This window comes from Salmo trutta, chromosome 8 (assembly GCF_901001165.1).
Source record: "Salmo trutta chromosome 8, fSalTru1.1, whole genome shotgun sequence".
In the NCBI taxonomy this organism is placed as follows: Eukaryota; Metazoa; Chordata; class Actinopteri; order Salmoniformes; family Salmonidae; genus Salmo; species Salmo trutta.
In genome coordinates this window covers 31,457,148-31,476,187 of record NC_042964.1, presented here as the reverse complement: position 1 = coordinate 31,476,187, position 19,040 = coordinate 31,457,148, and the positions used below count along the sequence as shown (strand labels likewise).

At 43.6% G+C, this 19,040-nt stretch overlaps 2 protein-coding genes across 4 annotated transcripts in view; one reads left to right on the top strand and one right to left on the bottom strand.

Moving 5' to 3' along the window:
- The first annotated feature begins 1,239 nt into the window (after window positions 1-1,239).
- Window positions 1,240-15,553, top strand: LOC115198674 (interferon regulatory factor 6). 3 transcript variants are annotated; one of them, XM_029760823.1, is made up of 10 exons: window positions 1,242-1,599; window positions 7,294-7,527; window positions 11,181-11,367; window positions 11,559-11,590; window positions 11,737-11,764; window positions 11,932-12,381; window positions 12,939-12,994; window positions 13,118-13,328; window positions 13,707-13,828; window positions 13,930-15,553. In XM_029760823.1, exons 2-10 carry the CDS (start codon window positions 7,351-7,353, stop codon window positions 14,098-14,100), a joined length of 1,434 nt encoding a protein of 477 aa, XP_029616683.1. In that variant the 5' UTR covers window positions 1,242-1,599; window positions 7,294-7,350; the 3' UTR covers window positions 14,101-15,553. The 3 variants fall into 3 exon arrangements, with proteins under 3 accessions (XP_029616685.1, XP_029616683.1, XP_029616682.1); XM_029760822.1 differs by having other exon boundaries at window positions 12,939-13,328; XM_029760825.1 differs by lacking the exon at window positions 13,930-15,553 and having other exon boundaries at window positions 1,240-1,599; window positions 12,939-13,328; window positions 13,724-13,807.
- Window positions 15,167-19,040, bottom strand: part of LOC115198673 (transportin-3-like) — a 21,674-nt gene continuing 17,800 nt past the window's right edge. The window contains exons 17-23 of the mRNA XM_029760821.1: window positions 18,314-18,430; window positions 18,110-18,204; window positions 17,762-17,918; window positions 17,313-17,480; window positions 16,912-17,024; window positions 16,185-16,276; window positions 15,167-16,019 (exon numbers count right to left, since the gene is read on the bottom strand). Of these exons, the coding sequence (XP_029616681.1) occupies window positions 16,216-16,276; window positions 16,912-17,024; window positions 17,313-17,480; window positions 17,762-17,918; window positions 18,110-18,204; window positions 18,314-18,430 (711 nt within the window). The 3' untranslated portion in view covers window positions 15,167-16,019; window positions 16,185-16,215. The remainder of the gene's footprint in view (window positions 16,020-16,184; window positions 16,277-16,911; window positions 17,025-17,312; window positions 17,481-17,761; window positions 17,919-18,109; window positions 18,205-18,313; window positions 18,431-19,040) is intronic.

The following is a 19,040-nucleotide window of genomic DNA, read 5'->3' as shown; positions in this document are numbered from 1 at the left end:
ATTGCACCCACCTGGTGTCCCAGTCTAAATCAGTCCCTGATTAGAGGGGAACAATGAAAAAATGCGGTGGAACTGGCTTCAAGGTCCAGAGTGTAGTTTGAGGGCTCTAATATATACAAAGCCCTACCATGCAAGGCAGGGGATGGCAGAAGTGTTGTACCTGCCTATATGTGTAGTGTCACTGTCAACACTGCCAGCTTCAATCTCACCCAGTGGTGCAGGTGTGGTGGTGGCCATACGTGCACACCTAAAGTGCATTCGGAAAGTATTAAGGCCCTTTGACTTTTTCCACATTTTATTACAGCCTTATTCTAAAATGGATTAAATTGGGTTTTTTTCCTCATCAATCTACACACAATACCCCATAATGACAAAGCAAAAACAGGTTTTAGGACATTTTTGCAAATGTATTAAAAATAAAATACTGACACATTACATTTACATAAGTATTCAGACCCTTTGCTCAGTGCTTTGTTGAAGAACCTTTGGCAGCGATTACAGCCTTGAGTCTTTTTGGCTATGACGCTACAAGCTTGGCACACCTGTATTTGGGGAGTTTCTCCCATTCTACTCTGCAGATCCTATCAAGCTCTGTCAGGTTGGATGGGGAGTGTCACTGCACAGCTGTTTTCAGGTCTCTCCAGAGATGTAGGCATCAACATTGACAGTGGTGTAAAAATACTTTAAAGTACTACTTTAGTCGTTTTTTGGGGTATTTGTACTTTATATTTTTGAAACTAAACTACATTCCTAAAGAAAATAAAGCACTTTTTACTCCAAACATTTTCCCTGAACCCCAAAAGTACTCGTTAAATGCTCAATACACACACTTATCAAGAGAACATCCCTGGTTATCCCTTCTGCCTCTGATCTGGCAGACTCACTAAACAAACACACATGCTTAATTTTTAAATGATGTGCTCCTGGCAATCTGTAGATACAAAAAAAAATGCAATTTGGTTTGCCTACAATAAGGAATTTTTAATTAGTTATAATTTTACTTTTGATACTTGAGTATATTTTAGCAATTACATTTACTTTTGATACTTAAGTATATTAAAACCAAATACATTTAAACTTACTCAATAGTATTTTACTGGGTGACTTTCACTTTTACTTGGGTCCTTTTCAATAAGGTATCTTTACTTTTACTCAAGTATGACATTTGGGTACTTTTTACACCACTGAAAATAGATACATCTTACAACCACTAGGCTAGTACTAGGAGCCTATCGAAAATGAAACAATGTTTGCATATTACTTCTGTCTACTTTAGAGCACTGTCTATCAACCGGTAGGGTGGCACCACTTTGTTCATGTTTAACCTCAAATCATGTTTGGCCGCTGTTTGTGGAAAGTTTTCTGAATAAGACTTTCTGACTGTCATTCTCCCACAAACCCATTGAACTTGTGACGGTGTTTGACAAGGTTTTAGTCAGTTAGCCTACCTAGTAAAAAAGCTTACATGTGGCAGCGCGCATACTCTCTGCCTGGCCGGTTTCTGTTTGTGGAAGGAGGGATCCCTACAGTCAGCGTACTAGAACTCTTCGATACAAGGGAGCGAAATAATTTTGTGGGGAAGACCTATCGTTAAAAAAGGTGGGTGCCGCTTAAAGTTGTACTTGTTTCCTAAAACAACTATAGTAGCCGATTGAGATTGTTTTCAGACCGATTAACTCATCTTTTGAAGATTGTGTGCATACTCATGTCAGTGTCAGGCGGCCGATTTTCAGCTTTTGTCGCTTTATTTTCATTTTTTTTCTCAACCTGCCTTCTGCACACCCTGAATGACACCTAGTAAACCTATTCCTGTTTTAAAACATTTTTCACTTAAACATACTATCTATGGAGTCTAGACAATAGAATCCAGACTTGTGCAATTATTAAGTTCTTGAAACTAATGGGAAGTCCCCTTTTTTATCTCCACCAACATTGTGGTTACTCCACAATACTAACCTAAATGACAGAGTGAAAAGAAGGAAGCTTGTACAAAATAAAAATAATCCAAAATGTGCATCCTGTTTGCAATAAAGCACTAAAGTAAAACTGCACAAACAAAATCAATGTCCTGAATACAACGTGTTATGTTTGGGGCAAATACAACACATCACTGAGTACCACTCTTCATATTTTCAAGCATAGTGGTGGCTGGATTATGTTATGGGTATGCTTGTCATCGGCAAGGACTAGCTAAGTACAGGCAAAATCCTAGAGGAAAACCTGCTTCAGTCTGCTCTCCAACAGACAGAGACAAATGCACCTTTCAGCAGCACAATAACCTAAAACACAAGGATAAATATTTTATTTTAACTTTTTTTATTTCACCTTTATTTAAACCAGGTAGGCAAGTTGAGAACAAGTTCTCGTTTACAATTGCGACCTGGCCAAGATAAAGCAAAGCAGTTCGACACATACAACAACTCAGAGTTACACATGGAGTAAACCATACAGTCAATAATACAGTAGAAAAATAAGTCTATATACAATGTGAGCAAATGAGGAGAGATAAGGAGGTCAAGGCAAAAAAGGGCATGGTGGCAAAGTAAATACAATATAGCAAGTAAAACACTGGAATGATAGATTTTTAGTGGAAGAAAGTGAAAAGTAAAAATAGAAATAATGGGGTGCAAAGGAGCTAAATAAATAAATACAGTAGGGGAAGAGGTAGTTGTTTGGGCTAAATTATAGATGGGCTATGTACAGGTGCAGTGATCTGTGAGTTGCTCTGACAGCTGGTGCTTAAAGCTAGTGAGGGAGATAAGTGTTTCCAGTTTCAGAGATTTTTGTAGTTCGTTCCAGTCATTGGCCGTAGAGAACTGGAAGGAGAGGTGGCCAAAGGAGGAATTGGCTTTGGGGGTGACCAGAGAGAGATACCTGCTGGAGCGCGTGCTACAGGTGGGTGCTGCTATGGTGACCAGTGAGCGGAGATAAGGGGGGACTTTACCTAGCAGGGCCTTGTAGATGACCTGGAGCCAGTGGGTTTGGCGACGAGTATGAAGCGAGGGCCAGCCAACGAGAGCGTACAGGTCACAGTGGTGGGTAGTATATGGGGCTTTGGTGACAAAACCGATGGCACTGTGATAGACTGCATCCAGTTTATTGAGTAGGGTATTGGAGGCTATTTTGTAAATGACATCGCCGAAGTCGAGGATCGGTAGGATGGTCAGTTTTACGAGGGTATGTTTGGCAGCATGAGTGAAGGATGCTTTGTTGCGAAATAGGAAGCCAATTCTAGATTTAACTTTGGATTGGAGATGTTTGATGTGAGTCTGGAAGGAGAGTTTACAGTCTAACCAGACACCTAGATCGATTGAAGAGCATGCATTTAGTTTTACTTGTATTTAAGAGCAGTTGGAGGCCACGGAAGGAGAGTTGTATGGCATTGAAGCTCGTATGGAGGGTTGTTAACACAGTGTCCAAAGAAGGGCCAGAAGTATACAGAATGGTGTCGTCTGCGTAGAGGTGGATCAGAGACTCACCAGCAGCAAGAGCGACATCATTGATGTATACAGAGAAAAGAGTTGGCCCAAGTATTGAACCCTGTGGCACCCCCATAGAGACTACCAGAGGCCCGGACAACAGGCCATCCAATTTGACACATTGAACTCTATCAGAGAAGTAGTTGGTGAACCAGGCGAGGCAATCATTTAAGAAACCAAATATACACTGGAGTTGCTTATCAAGACAACATTGCATGTTCCTGAGAGACCTAGTTACAGTTTTGACTTAAATCGGCTTAAAAATCTATGGCAAGACTTGAAAATTACTGTCTAGCAATGATCAATAACAACTTGACAGAGCTTGAAGAATGAAAAGAAAATGTATGCGCAAATATTGTACAATCCAGGTGTGCAAAGCTCTTAGAGACGTAGCCAGAAAGACTCACAGCTGTAATCGCTGCCAAAGGTGATTCTAACATGTATTGACTCGGGGGTTGAATACTTGTGTAATCAAGATGTATTCGGTTTTTTTCTTCATTTTTTTTTTTAAATGTTTGAATTTTTCTTCCACTTTGACATTACAGTATTTTTTGTAGATTGTTGAGAAAAAAAAGACAATTAAATCTACAACAAAATGTGGAAAAAGTAAAGGGGTGTGAATAATGTCTGAAGGCACGGTACAATGTGAAGTGCTTTAACTTCTTACATCTAGGCGTTCCGCTAGCGGAACCCCTAGCCAACAGCCAATGGAATCGCAGGGCGCGAAATACAAAAATACCACAATTCAATTTTCTCAAACAATCAACTATTTTACACCATTTTAAAGATAAACTTCTCATTAATCCAACCACATTGTCCGATTTCAAAAAGGCTTTACAGCGAAAGCAAAACATTACATTATGTTAGGAGAGTACATAGACAAAAATAATCACACAGCCATTTTCCAAGCAAGGATGTATGTCACAAAAACCCAGAACACAGCTAAATGAAGCACTAACCTTTGACGATCTTCATCAGATGACACTCCTAGGACATTATGTTACACAATACATGTATGTTTTGTTCGATAAAGTTCATATTTATATCCAAAAACAGCATTTTAAATTGGCGCGTGATGTTCAGAAAATGTATTTCCCACCAAAAACCTCCGGTGAATTTACAAAAATACTCATCATAAACGTTGACAAAATACATAACAATTATTTAAAGAATTATAGATAGACTACTCCTTTATGCAACTGCTGTGTCAGATTTTAAAATAGCTTTACGGAGAAAGCACATTTTTCAATATTCTGAGTACATAGCTTGCCATCACAGCGTGCTATACTGACACCCGCCAAGTTCGGGGCAACCTAAACTCAGAATTAGTATTAGAAATATTGTCTTACCTTTGCTGATCTTCGTTAGAATGCACTCCCAGGACTGCTACTTCCACAAGAAATGTTGTTTTTGTTCGAAATAATCCATTTTTATGTCCAAATACCTCCGTTTTGTTCATGCGTTCAGGTCACTATCCAAAAGTATGATGCACGAGCGCAATTCGAGACGCAAAAAGTCAAAATGTTCCATTACCGTACTTAGAAGCATGTCAAACGCTGTTTAAAATCAATCTTTATGGTATTTTTAACGTAGAAATGCGATTAATATTCAAACCGGACAACAGCGTATTCATTCAAGGAGAAAAACAAGGAACAGCGTGCTCGCGTGACTGCGCATATCCAATCCCTTTGTTGCCAGGCAGTCCATTCAGAAACTAAGCTCCTATTATCTGCCCAGTGACAGGAGAATGCTCAAACCACTTTCTGAAGGCTTTAGACAGCCAATGGAAGCCTTAGAAAGTGCAACGTAACCCCACAGATACTGTAGTTTCGAAAGGGACTAGAAAGAAGAACTACAATTCTCAGATCCTCCACTTCCTGGATGACTTTTTCTCAGGTTTTTGCCTGCCATATGAGTTCTGTTATACTCACAGACACCATTCAAACAGTTTTAGAAACGTCAGAGTGTTTCCTATCCAAATCTACTAATAATATGCATATTCTAGTTTCTGGGCCAAAGTAGTAACCAGATTAATTTGGATACGTTTTTCATCCGGCCGTGAAAATACTGCCCCTTATCTTCAACAGGTTTTGAGCACCAGCAAAAAGAGGCATAGGGGCCTACCGGTATAAAGGCAATTCATTATGTATTGCTGAAGTGCTTATAGTTGAATCCCATTGAGCTTTTACTCAGCCACCTGTTATTCACTCATTCCTTTTGAATTAAGTCAAACTCAATTTTCACCTCACCACCTCTGCTCACTGGGTGGGAGCCTATAGCATGACATGTTTTTCATTCACAAAGTGTTGAATGAATAACTCAAAATAAATGTGTGGTTGTGTACTGCATCACAAGACATCTCAGTTCACCCAGCGAGGGGTGTCATGCACCCCAAAAATCTAAGGGGGCACAAAGTATGCAAAGATGGCTGGGGTGTGCTCCAGAGGGGCCTAGTCCCCCCCTGTCTGCAAGTTGGAGAATGTATCATTTTTCAAACACCTGAAACAGCATTTTCCTGCAATGTATAGAGCCATAATCATTATTGTTAATTCTGTAAAAAAAATATATATATATATATATATATATATATATATATATATATATATATATATATATATATATATATATATATATATATATATATATATATATATATATATATATATATACATGCATGCATGAATGAATGAATCTGGGCAGAAGATTAAAAGGAATGTGAGTCTTATTCAATACATTTAGTAATTGCTTGCCTCTTCTAAATTCTTAACAACCTTGCCAGCAGGCATGCCAGCTAAGATAGATAGACAAGCTAGCCACTCTAATTTGATTGATAGCCTGAAATAACTTATTGGAAGCTTGTAATGAGGTTGGAAAATTGGGAACCTATCTAGACTATTTAAAGCCAAAAATAAACAGGACAAATCTGAGGGGGCACGTGCCACTGTGCCCCCTATCGGCATGACGCCTCTGCACCCAGCTGTTGTTCTGTGTTACATACTCCTTAAAGTTACATTACCTTTTTCAACTTGTGTGTGTGTTGGTACAAGGGCTCAGAAGGACATGAATGGGAGCCTCGGGAAGAGGACATATTCTATCAGATGCATTAGTTTGTCTCAGCGCGTCCAGAGGAAAATGCAAGCTGGCCTTGTATTTTCCTCTGATGTGCTGCTTGAGACAGAAGTTGGTCTTTGGCTATAAAGGAGTTACCTGCATTCCTCTGTGTTCATATGATCCTCTGTGATCTCATACAATACACTTGTGTGACAGTGGACTCTGCATCTGTGCACGGAGGGCCTAGGCTTGCTGTCATAGTATCAAATCCAACATTTTAGGATGACAAAAGCAAATTTGGTACTGTCGTGAAATGGCGTAAAGGATTAAGGAATAGTCTACAACTGTTACATGATGTATGTTAATTCACCAAACTCTATAATGTTGTTTTTTATTGCCTTAGAAGTGTTTTTGTTCTGTATCCTTCAGCCACAGAGCACTTTTTTTGGTTTCTCAGTAGATCATTTCCTAAATAGGCCTGTTGCCATCATAAATAAAAACGGAGTTGTTTACTACTCTCTCCACCCTCATACCTCTCTTTTCCCCACCCATCCTCTCTCCCCATTTTCCCCAGCCCTCTTACTGCAAATGGTAGGGAGTATCTTCTTTCAACCCTCCCCACATTACCCCCATTGCCTCATCACCCATCAGAACCATTACTCTCGTATCACGCTTCAAGACACTCCCTCAGTACCCACTCTCTCCCCTACCCCCAGTGCCCCATCACCCATCTAAACTATTACTTTTCCCTTCACCTTTCCAGCCTCTTCACCCACCCCCTCTGAAGCCTCTTTCTCCTCCCTGTGTGGTGCTCTGCCCCATGATGAGTGCGCAGCCTCGGAGGATCCGCCTAAAGCCCTGGCTGTTAGCCCAGGTGAACAGCGGGAGGTACCCCGGCCTGCAGTGGCTCAGCCCGGACCACCGGATCTTCCAGATCCCCTGGAGACATGCCACAAGACACCAGCCCACCTCTGAGGAAGAGAACACCATCTTCAAGGTGAGAGGGGGGTCCATGCTGAGAATGGCATGACAGATCTGAATACTTAAACTCTGTATGCCATCATTTGGATATCAAACTGTAGTTAGATCAAAGTTTTGTCTTAGATCTACTTTTTCTTTGATCACTACTGGCAAGTCGAGGAACAGACATTTGTCAAAAGCTAAACCATTTTCAGAAGTGTTTAATCAAAACAGCACAGACATTATTCCCTGAACTTCAAGTAGCACGTTTCAAAAAGTATTTCTAAGGAACTACGTTACTAAACTCAGCAAAAAAAGAAACGTCCTCTCACTGTCAGCTGCGTTTATTTATAGCAAACTTAACATGTGTAAATATTTGTAGGAACATAACAAGATTCAAGCTGAACAAGTTCCACAGACATGTGACTAACAGAAATTGAATAATGTGTCCCTGAACCAAGGGGGGGAGGGGTCAAAAGTAACAGTCACTATCTAGTGTGGCCACCAGCTGCATTAAGTACTGCAGTGCATCTCCTCCTCAGGGACTGCACTCGATTTGCCAGTTCTTGCTGTGAGATATTACCTCACTCTACCACCAAGGCACCTGCAAGTTCCCGGACATTTCTGGGGGGAATGGCCCTAGCCCTCACCCTCCGATCCAACAGGTCCCAGACGTGCTCAATGGGATTGAGATCCGGGCTCTTTGTTGGCCATGGCAGAACACTGACATTTCTGTCTTGCAGGAAATCATGCACAGAGCAAGCAGTATGGCTGGTGGCATTGTCATCTTGGATGAGCCTACAGGAAGGGTACCACATGAGGGAGGAGGATGTCTTCCCTATAACGCACAGCGTTGAGATTCCCTGCAATGACAACAAGCACAGTCCGATGATCCTGTGATACACCGCCCCAGACCATGACGGACCCTCCACCTCCAAATCAATCCCACTCCAGAGTACAAGCCTCGGTGTAACGCTCATTCCTTCCACGATAAACGCGAATCCGACCATCACCCCTGGTGAGACAAAACTGCGACTCGTCAGTGAAGAGCACCTTTTTGTCAGTCCTGTCTGGTCCAGCGATGGTGGGTTTGTGCCCATAGGCGACGTTGTTGCCGGTGATGTCTGGTGAGGACCTGCCTTACAACAAGCCTACAAGCCCTCAGTCCAGCCTTTCTCAGCTTATTGCGGACAGTCTGAGCACTGATGGAGGGACTGTGCGTTCCTGGTGTAACTCGGGCAGTTGTTGCCATCCTGTACCTGTCCCGCAGGTGTGATGTTCGGATGTATCGATCCTGTGCAGGTGTTGTTACACGTGGTCTGCCACTGCGAGGACTATCAGCTGTCCGTCCCGTCTCCCTGTAGTGCTGTCTTATGCGTCTCACAGTATGGACATTGCAATTTATTGCCCTGACCACATCTGCAGTCCTCATGCCTCCTTGCAGCATGCCTAAGGCACATTTGCGCAGATGAGCAGGGACCCTGTTCATCTTTCTTTTTGTGTTTTTCAGAGTCAGTAGAAAGGCCTCTTTAGTGTCCTAAGTTTTCATAATTGTGACCTTAATTGCCTACCGTCTGTAAGCTGTTAGTGTCTTAATGACCGTTCCACAGGTGCATGTTCATTAATTGTTCATGGTTCATTGAACAAGCATGGGAAACAGTGTTTAAACCCTTTACAATGAAGGTCTGTGAAGTTATTTGGATTTTTACGAATTATCTTTGAAAGACAGGGTCCTGAAAAAGGGACGTTTCTTTTTGTTTGTCACCCGCACACTTCCTTATCGCATTCAGCGATAAATGCATCAACTGTTTTAGTGAACTGAAAGAGCCTTAGTTTCATTTCCACTGATTCTCTAGTGTCAAACCTCTCTGGGTGTTCCTGACCTCGTGTATAAGGATGTCCACATGATATCCACTGCACCAACAGCAGTAATTGCCTACTCCCTGCCTCAGACATGCTTTTGGCTGGAGTCATTTCCTCATTAGCCATTACCCTGTTCTCCATTTACAGTGCATTCGGAAAGTATTCAGATCCCTTTTTGCACATTTTATTACGTTACAGCTTTATTCTAAAATGTATTAAAAAAAAAAATTCCTTATCAATCTACACCAATACTCCATAATGACAAAGCAAACCGTTTTTTGACATTTTTGCAAATGTATAAAAAATAAATTTAAAAACTGAAATACCTTATTAACGTAAGTATTCAGATCCTTTGCTATGAGACTCGAAATTGAGCTCCGACGTATCCTGGGAAGTGTACCAAAAAAATTATGCAGCATTGAAGGTGCACAAGAACACAGTGGCCATCATTCTTAAATGGAAGAAGTTTGGAACCACCAAGACTCTTCCTAGGGCTGCCCGCCCGGCAAAACAGAGCAATCGGGAGAGAATGGCCTTAGTTAGAGGTGTGACCAAGAACCCGATGATCACACTGACAGAGCTCCAGAGAGTTCCTTTGTGGAAATGGGTGAACCTTCCAGAAGGACAACCATCACTGCAGCACTTCACCAATCTGGCCTTTATGGTAGAGTGGCCAGACGAAAGCCACTCCTCAGTAAAAGGCACATGATAGCCCACTTGGAGTTTGCCAAAAGACACCTAAAGGACTCAGACCATGAGAAACAAGATTATCTGGCCTGAATGCCAAGCGTCACATCAGGAGGAAACCTGGCACTATTCCTGTGGTGAAGCATGGTGGTGGCAGCATCATGCTGTGGGGATGTTTTTCAGCGGCAGGGACTGGGAGACTAGTCAGGATCGGGAAGGGTGAACGGAGCAAAGTACAGAGAGATCCTTGAAGAAAACCTGCTCCAGTGCACTCAGCACCTCAGACTGGGGTGAAGGTTCAACTTCCAACAGGACAACAACCCTAAGCACACAGCCAAGACAACGCAGGAGTGGCTTCGGGACAAGTCTCAATGTCCTTGAGTGGCCCATCCAGAGCCTGGACTTGAACCCGATCGAACATCTCTGGAGAGACATGAAAATGGCTGTGCAGCGACGCTCCCCAACCAACCTGACAGAGCTTGAGAGGATCTGCAGAGAATAATGGGAGAAACTCCCCAAATACAGGTGTGCCAACCTTGTAGCGTCATACCCAAGGAGACTTGAGGCTGTAATCACTGCCAAAGGCACTTCAAAAAAGTACTGAGTAAAGGGTCTGAATACTTATGTAAATGTGATATTTCTGCTACAATTTCTAAACACCTGTTTTTGGGTTGTCATTTCTAAACACCCAAAAACAGGTGTTTAGAAATTGTAGCAGAATGAGGGGGGGAAACTATTTAGTCCATTTTAGAATAAGGCTGTAACGTAACAAAGTGTGGAAAAAGTCAAGGTGTCTGAACACTTTCTGAATGCACCCTAGTTGTGACTAATGTGGTTGGTTAATGGCAGTGCAGTAACCCAACCATGACCCCTGTAAGCTTATGAAAAAACAGAGTTAAATGTTCGGCAGTGGCCAACTTTTTACAGGCACATAATGCCGAATGTTTATTCATCATTTGTTCCAGGGCACTTCAATTGGCACTGCTACCCTTAATAATTGCCCCTTGGGGATGAATAAAATATATTGATTTTAATTTAATTTAACTCTCACACATTTGATTCCATCCAGATGTGACCCCTTCTCCCATTCATTAAAATGTAAACTCATTCTCCTCCTTGCCTACCCCTCTCTTCCCCCAGGCCTGGGCTCTGGAGACAGGGAAGTACCAGGAGGGTCTGGATGAGCCTGACCCTGCCAAATGGAAGGCCAACCTGCGCTGTGCCCTCAACAAGAGCCGGGAGTTCAAACTGAAATATGACTGCACCAAGGAGACACCCGTCCAGCCCTACAAGATCTACGAGGTCTGTGACCAGCCCTGCAATGGAGGTAAGAGTGTGTGTAAGCATGCAGGCTCATTGGCAGCTTTGCAAGTCTTATCTGATTCTGTCTTCGATTTTAAATTAGTTATTTTAAAATAACTTTGTTGAACTTGTCTATCCTCAGATATGAATGTTTTGTGAAATTAATGAGATTTTCTCCCCCATGTTGATGGCATATTCCTTTTGATTTGGTTTCAGACACAGTTGATGAAGATGATGATGAGGAGGTGGTAAGGTGTAGACAGTTACTTTTCCATTATTTCAGAACAATGTGTTATCTCAGAACAATCTGAAAAATGTGGTATCGCAAAACAATCTGAGAACAATAACCATATATCAGCTTTTTTACATAAACATTAAATCTTGTCTTTTTCAGATGCCGAATATTGTTGGTCTCTCCATTGGTAAGTGTATACTGTCAATACACCTTTGCTACTGAGCCATGGGTGAATTAGGCAGAAATCGCTTGAAAGGTTAACCATTTGAAATGTGTCACTATTGACATTATGCAATGTCTTAAGTGTGTGTGTGTGTGTGTGTGTGTGTGTGTTTGTCCTCCTGTCTCTCCCAGACCCCAGAATTAGTGACCCACACAGTTTTCAGGCATTCACTACTGCACGTGGGATAGACGTTCCCTTCAGCTCCCCTCTCAATGACAGATATGGCACCCCCATGTACTCCAATCCCAACGGGAGCATTACCATGGCAGCGCATCTCCCTCAGCCAACCATGGCTCCCCTGGAGTTTTCTGCCAACATTCCATTGGTGGTGAAGTTGGAACATGGGGTCTTTGTGCACCCTGGAGCCGTAGGACCCTCCAACAGCCTGGGGTTGGGCGGAGGGAGCATGCAGCCTCCTGTGGTCACTGAGATGTCCCCCATGGTTCCTTCTGCTGCATCTGTGGCTCCGGTTGCCCCTAACCCAGGTGCCGCCCCCATGGAGGCCATGTCAGGAGTCCAGAACCAGGAAGAAGGGCAGGCGGTGCCACCCTACAAATATGACCTGCTGAACAGCCTGCCATGTGAGTGGAATAGAACCTATAGGTCCATGCTGTGTTGAGAGGAATACTGCTTTATGTACAATGGCTTTACTTTGGCAGTCAGGCACTAATGCAATAGTTCCTTACATGTTATCCAAAAAATCATTCATTGTAATTCCCCTACCATAAAAACAGGGTGTCAACTTTATTTGGTATTGCAATACATTCACTGCAATACATTCACTCAAAACAGTTGCCTCCAATTGACTCATTCGATGGATTATAGGCTCAGGCATTAGTGTAGTAGTCTGGAATACCTGTCTGTCACATCCATCAAATGGAATACACTGGCAGCTGTCTGAAAGTGTGGGGAACGGTAAGACAGGCTCTGTAGTTAATTGGAATAGGCAAAATCGAGTTTTGCCCTTTTAATTGCTAAAGCGATAATGTGTTATTCATTGATTCTCACCCCTTTTCAGTCTTATGATAACTTGGTATCAGAATACTATTGGGCATGATTAGAAAGAGCTTTATTCAATGTTGACTTTTTGAAGTGCCCACAATTATTCTAACACTACATTATTTGACTCTGGTTTCAGTGACTGACCTAGACATGAAGTTCCTGTACCGGGGTCGCAAGATGGGCTCCCTGACGGTGAGTAACCACCAGGGCTGCCGGCTGTACTACGGCCACCTGGAGCCCACCCCGGACCAGGTGGACCTGTTTGGCCCTGTCACCCTCAACCAAGTTCTTTTCCCTGGCTCGGCCGACATCCAGAACGAGAAGCAGCGGTTCTACACAGAGCACCTGCTGGATGTGATGGACCGAGGCCTGATCCTGGAGATCTGGGAGCAGGATATATACGCTATCAGGTTGTGTCAGTGCAAGGTGTATTGGTCTGGGCCGGGCATTGACGAGCAGGGGCCACCCAACCCTATGGAGAGGGAGAGGAAGTACAAAGTGTTCAGCCTCAATAACTTCCTGCACGGTAAGTCAGTCAATCCATTTTATTGCTGGGTATTTTAGTCATCAAAGGCACAAGTTTCATAGTGTTTGAATCCCCATCTGATCCCTCAAAACATCCCATTTTTCGATTGAGATTCAATAACAACAATGCTGGACTCCATTGCCATGATTTTTCAGTTAACTTGAGGCTCTCTGAGTTTCAATTGATCCCTGAATATTTCAGTCACATGCCCTTTCTGTGAGTAAGCTCTTGAGTAGTACTTATTGCTTGTACTGGTATTGTTGCACAGCCCAGGCATCCAAATGGATTAGCTGTAAAACAGATATAACCTACACTGTGATTATCACATTAGAGAAGATAATCTTTATTTCTCCCTCTCGTGCACACACATAACAACAGGGCTCATCTTGTTCCAGAAGGGTGAAACTCCCACCCCACCACCGTTTGAGCTCTACTTCTGCTTCGGGGAGGACTGGCCAGACCAACGGAAACCCAAGGAGAAGAAGCTCATCGTTGTGCAGGTGAGCAGAACGAATTGACCCCATACCCTTGTTGATCGTTGACAGATACAGTACACACACATGAAATGATAACAGGGACCCTCCATCCATTTCATGTCTAGGTGGTCCCGGTGGTGGCGCGGATCCTAACAGAGATGTTTTCTGGAGATCTGTCCTGGTCCACAGACAGCATCCGGTTGCAGATCTCCAACCCAGACCTGAAGGACCAGACAGTGGAGCAGTTCAAGGAACTCCAGAGGCTTCTCCAGAGTCAGCATGGCCTGGGACCTTGAGTCAGGGGCCTCTTGCTGAGTCTTAAACAGGGCCTGTCCTGGATCAAAGCCTCGACTGCACTTGGATAAATAACCTTATTCAACTGCGTTTGTGTTGGGTTATTAGCCTTCTTTCAACCATGAGCCTCCCTCAATGGAATCTTCATCCATCCAGCCTAGAGCCCTGTATCTTGGGCAGAACTACATCATCAAAATCCAGACTTCTGTATCCTCAATGTGTTTTAGTTCCTTAAATTATTTTTTTGAATTTCAATAAATACCATTGCAGTATTTTTTTTTTGTATAGTTGTGGCAGACATTACTCCCTCAATTGTCACTAATTTCTATCCATTTTCCTTTCGCAACACTAACTGGCTCTCGAATGGACACGGATGCTACGGAGCCAGAAATGTGACACACGCAATGTAAAAAGTAATGTTATTTTTAATGAATACATTAATCAGCAAAGTGGTCATTTATTCCTTGATCATTTTGTACTTGAGACAACTGTCAGAGGGTGTTTAAGTCAAGGCTTTGTAAGGATGCAGTTGAGAATGGGTGAAAGTATGCACTGGTATTGTCGCTTCACACAGGCTCACTACCCTCAGATTCCATAGGCAATTCTAGAACATTAAACGCTTACCTTCGTTCAGTTAACAGCTGGAAGGGAACCTGTTTGAGTTGTGGACGTGATCCAAACGTACTTGGCAGTGAGGGTGAACCAGTCAGCAAATTACCCTCCGCTGATGTCACTCACCACCCTTCTATGGAGTTCTACATGCATTCACTGGAAATTTGATTAGTGTGAATGGGATTGAGGAAAAGTAGGGGCTTGTGTGGAAGTGTCTCCGGATATATTTCCCAGTTGCAGCTACACAGTAAGCTACTTAAATGTCCAGACGAATTCATGTCGGCATCTAAGTAGAAAACACCTATAGCACTCCAAATGCATAATATCAATGTGTGTGTGTGTTGTCTGACAGACTAGTGGCTCTGCAACAAAGAACACCTTGACCAACTCGTTACTTTTAGGGGGTGAGGGATCTGGTATGAACAAACATCTAAACATGATACAGACAAGAGCACGTTTGTTCCTCACAGTCGTTTTTATTGTTGTTCACAACATGGCTACAACGCCGACGGTGGTGTCTACCTCCAAGAATGGACGATGCCAGAGGTGGAAGAACAAAAAAAATATATATACTATTTGCCAGAGTCCCACTCGACCTGTCACAACTCTCCTTCCCTGGTAATAGAGAACAGTAAAACTCCAGCCAACATGTTTAAAAAGGTCAAAGGTGACGCCAAATCTCCCAGCATTCCCTTCAACCATTTCCTTAATGCCTCCACAAAGCAGTGGTGACCATTTTGTGAAGGGCCTCGTGGGTTTGCTATTTATGTTTCTATATGGCACCGACAGCAAGACCATGTTAAAGTTCTAAAGACACATCCATGAAAATAAATCATTTCTCAATTTAAAAACGTACAAGTCTTTTTTTGATGCATTATGATTAGCAACCAGGCACATCCTTAGTTTTTTTTTTCCCCTTCCCTTGTTCTTTTTGAAGATAGATCCTGTAGAAATCCAACTGACGCAGAACAAATCCCATTTCTTTGAGTCGGTGAATTCTCCCTCGGACATGCCCCCCTGCCCCGCCCCCTTTCAACCCTCGTGCCACCTGTTACTGTGGCGACAGTGAGGCAGGGGAGCGAGAGGGAGCGGAAATGGGGGGGGGGCGTCTCTTCTCACACAGCCAAAGTCGAAGGCGCATTTCGTTTACAGGTTCACCCTGTCACTCCAATCCTTGCGATGCGTCTTGATTGGCTTTCCACAGTGCCAAGTCCCGCCCATCTGTCCAGTAAGAGATCCCTTTAGATTCTCGTCTGCTGCGGTCTTCAGCCTCTTTGCCGTCACCTCAATGTTCGCCAAAATATTTAACCTGAGGAAGAAAAACAAATGAAATGACAATAAGAAATCAATGGAGATGTTACTGACACTTGCCAACCTAAATACGATCAGATATGTTTTTGGAACCATCTAAAAGACACGAGGAGAGATGAGTCCCCGTGGGGGGGCTGTTTGGGTTTCTGTGTTGATGCCTAACCTGGTGTTCTGGCAGAGCTCTTTGGGCGTGGCTATCGGAACAATCTGGTGAACTCCCGGATAGCCCAGCACACCTGCTTACACTCCTCCGCACTGGAGAGATGGAGAAAGAGGGGGTGGCAGGAAGAGAGGGGGAGAGCGAGAAAAGGGCAACGTTATTAATGTGGTGCATTTACATGGTTAAGGTTATTTCAAATGAAATAGGAAAAGAAATGGTAATTCAACACATTCATTCAAGTTCACTTTAAATGAATCTGAACTGAAATGAACCCATGTCGAGCATGCGGTTTGTCTCACAAGACTCCTACTTGGAACTCAAGGTGCTCCCTGAGAAATACTATCTAGCGGTCATCTGTCTGAAGCTCCCATTCCCTCAGAGAGACTGCATGTGAGGGAGGGTGGAGCGCTGGAAAACTGGGGCAAGGAAGGGATGCTTCTAGGCGAGCCTGAACATGTGGCAGGGAATCCATGAGGTTTCCCCTACTCCGGTTTTCCAGCGTTCCACTGCTGCAGGAGCAGCTTGTTAAAGCATGCCCAGTGACACATGAGCTCTTCCCAGAGTCAGAACATAAACAGCTAGCTGTTTTCCAGCAGGGAAACAGCTGACAGAGTTTCACCTGACCTGAACCTATGAGGACAACACGTGGCTAGTTAGATTATTTCTGGCAGAAAAGAATGCACCAGATTACACTTGAAGCATGGAAGGGGCGTGGCTGTGATATGCTCACCTGGTGACCTGCTTGTGGAAGTCTGTGAGCTGTTTGTGTGTGACTGTCAACGCCCCGCCTGACGTCTCCTTAGGAAGCCCCTTCAGCGCGTTCTCCAGCCAGCGGCAGGATGTCTAGAAGACATATCCGCAACGTTAAACATCAAACACACATCAGGAGGCAATTGTAGTACTACAACACTTTCTCACAAGGGAAAGTGCTGTCATGCCCATGTCATTGGAAGTGTGTGTGAATATGAATTGTGGTCCCTGTTGAAAGATATTCTCTTAGCTCCATCTTGTGGTATGATAGTGAGCACCTGTCGAAGACAGTGTATGTGTACTTTCAACTGCATATGTATTGTACAAGTACTGTCGGGAGTGGTAGAGCTAAGAGTGTGTCAATATACGTGTGTGACTCACCGGCCTGTCGAACACCATGATCTCCCAGAGCACCTCAGCCACATCAGGGAGTGTGTAAGGTGGCAGACAGAAGCAGCATGTGTGCATGAGCTGGGTGACCAACTGCTGCCCGTGCTGCCCCATGGCCTGGCCTATTAGCTGCTTTCGCAGCTCAAAGTCATCCTCGTGCTGCAACGGAGGGAAAAAAACAACAAAAAACACATGACAATCTGACTGACAGATTGTTGTTATTCAGAGGAAACTTTTGGTTGATCGTCAGACAGTGAATCCCCATGTTTGAGGGGGTCAGTTTGAGCAAGGCGAGGCACAGATCTGCTAATCTTGATGACATAAGGAATAATTTGGGATACAAATGTATTTGTAGTTTAGTGATTCTGCGCAGTCTGCAACAGAGATATCAAACAAACATTGACTGTTGAAATAGATTGACTTTGTTGGGGCTGACTCACGTCGTTGCTGACGCCCGTGTGGATGAGGTCTCTGACGAACTTCATGACGCTGCAGTTGGCATCCCGGTGGTCCAGTGTGGTGGCCGCGATAGCACACTGGATGATGTGGACGATGATGCCACTGCTGAGCAGGGTGACGGGACTACGCTGGACAAACCTGCAGAGAGGATAAGCAAGATAATCTTTATAACCTGAATGCTGCTGTAAAACAAGTATGCCTGTGTCAGGTCCCCGGGAATGGTTAGTTTTCATCCTTGCCACTCAGACAAGGCCCATTGAGTTGACATTTAAACGTATTATTTCGAGGGAGAGGAGCAACTGTTTGAACTGTGTTCCAGTCGATCATACCTGGTGGCAAGTCTGAAGAGGTCATCTACTGTGTCTGGGTGGTTACGGAGACCGTTGGGCTGCTCCAACAGCTGGAAGGTGGGCATACACAGAGCCTACGGGGAGCGAGAAGGCACAGTCAGTTCAAAACCAATAGAACAACCAGAGTTCCACTGCCACTCCAGTGAACTATGAGTACCTATGAAAGTAATGTGTGTGTCCTACCTGTAGCATGTCTAGTAGACCTTGTCTGCAGCCTTCCTCCATGCCGTACTCATCCACCAGGATGCTGCCCAGATAAAGGAAGCAGGAGTGGGGATACACCTGATACACACTGACCATCTGAAACACCACACATTTAACATCTTTACACCTGGTACACATTGACCATCAGAAACACCACACATTTAACATCTTTACACCTGGTACACACACTGACAAGGGCCTGACATCTTTTGGGACTGAATTTTTACCTGGCCGAAAGCTCAAGTCTGAAAATTGGTGACTGAAAATTGTGTTGTATGATGCAAGGAACCACTTTACCAATAACATTTATTATTATCACTGGTATTGACAATGGAATGCTGCTGGTCTCTGATTCCATGTATTATATCTCCTTCCGTTGTACCTTGAGCAAGGCACTTAACTTCATCGGGGTAGGGGGCAGTATTTTGACGTCCGGATGAAAAGCGTGCCCGTAGTAAACTGCCTGCTACTCAGGCCCAGAAGGTAGGATATGCATATTATTAGTAGATTTGGATGGAAAACACTGAAGTTTCTACAACTGTTTGAATGATGTCTGTGAGTATAACAGAACTCCTACGGCAGTCAAAATCCTCAGAAAAAAATCCAACCAGGAAGTTGGAAATCTGAGGTTTGTAGTTTTTCAAGTGATTGCCTATCCAGTATAGTGTCTGTGGGGTCATTTTGCACTTCCTTGGGCTTCCACTAG

Bases quoted from the DNA above. Each gene is read 5' to 3' on its own strand.
- LOC115198674 (XM_029760822.1), top strand. From the start codon at position 7,351: ATGATGAGTGCGCAGCCTCGGAGGATCCGCCTAAAGCCCTGGCTGTTA. The intron at 7,528-11,180 runs GTGAGAGGGGGG...CTCTTCCCCCAG, and splicing joins AAGAGAACACCATCTTCAAG to GCCTGGGCTCTGGAGACAGG. The intron at 13,329-13,706 runs GTAAGTCAGTCA...ACATAACAACAG, and splicing joins CCTCAATAACTTCCTGCACG to GGCTCATCTTGTTCCAGAAG.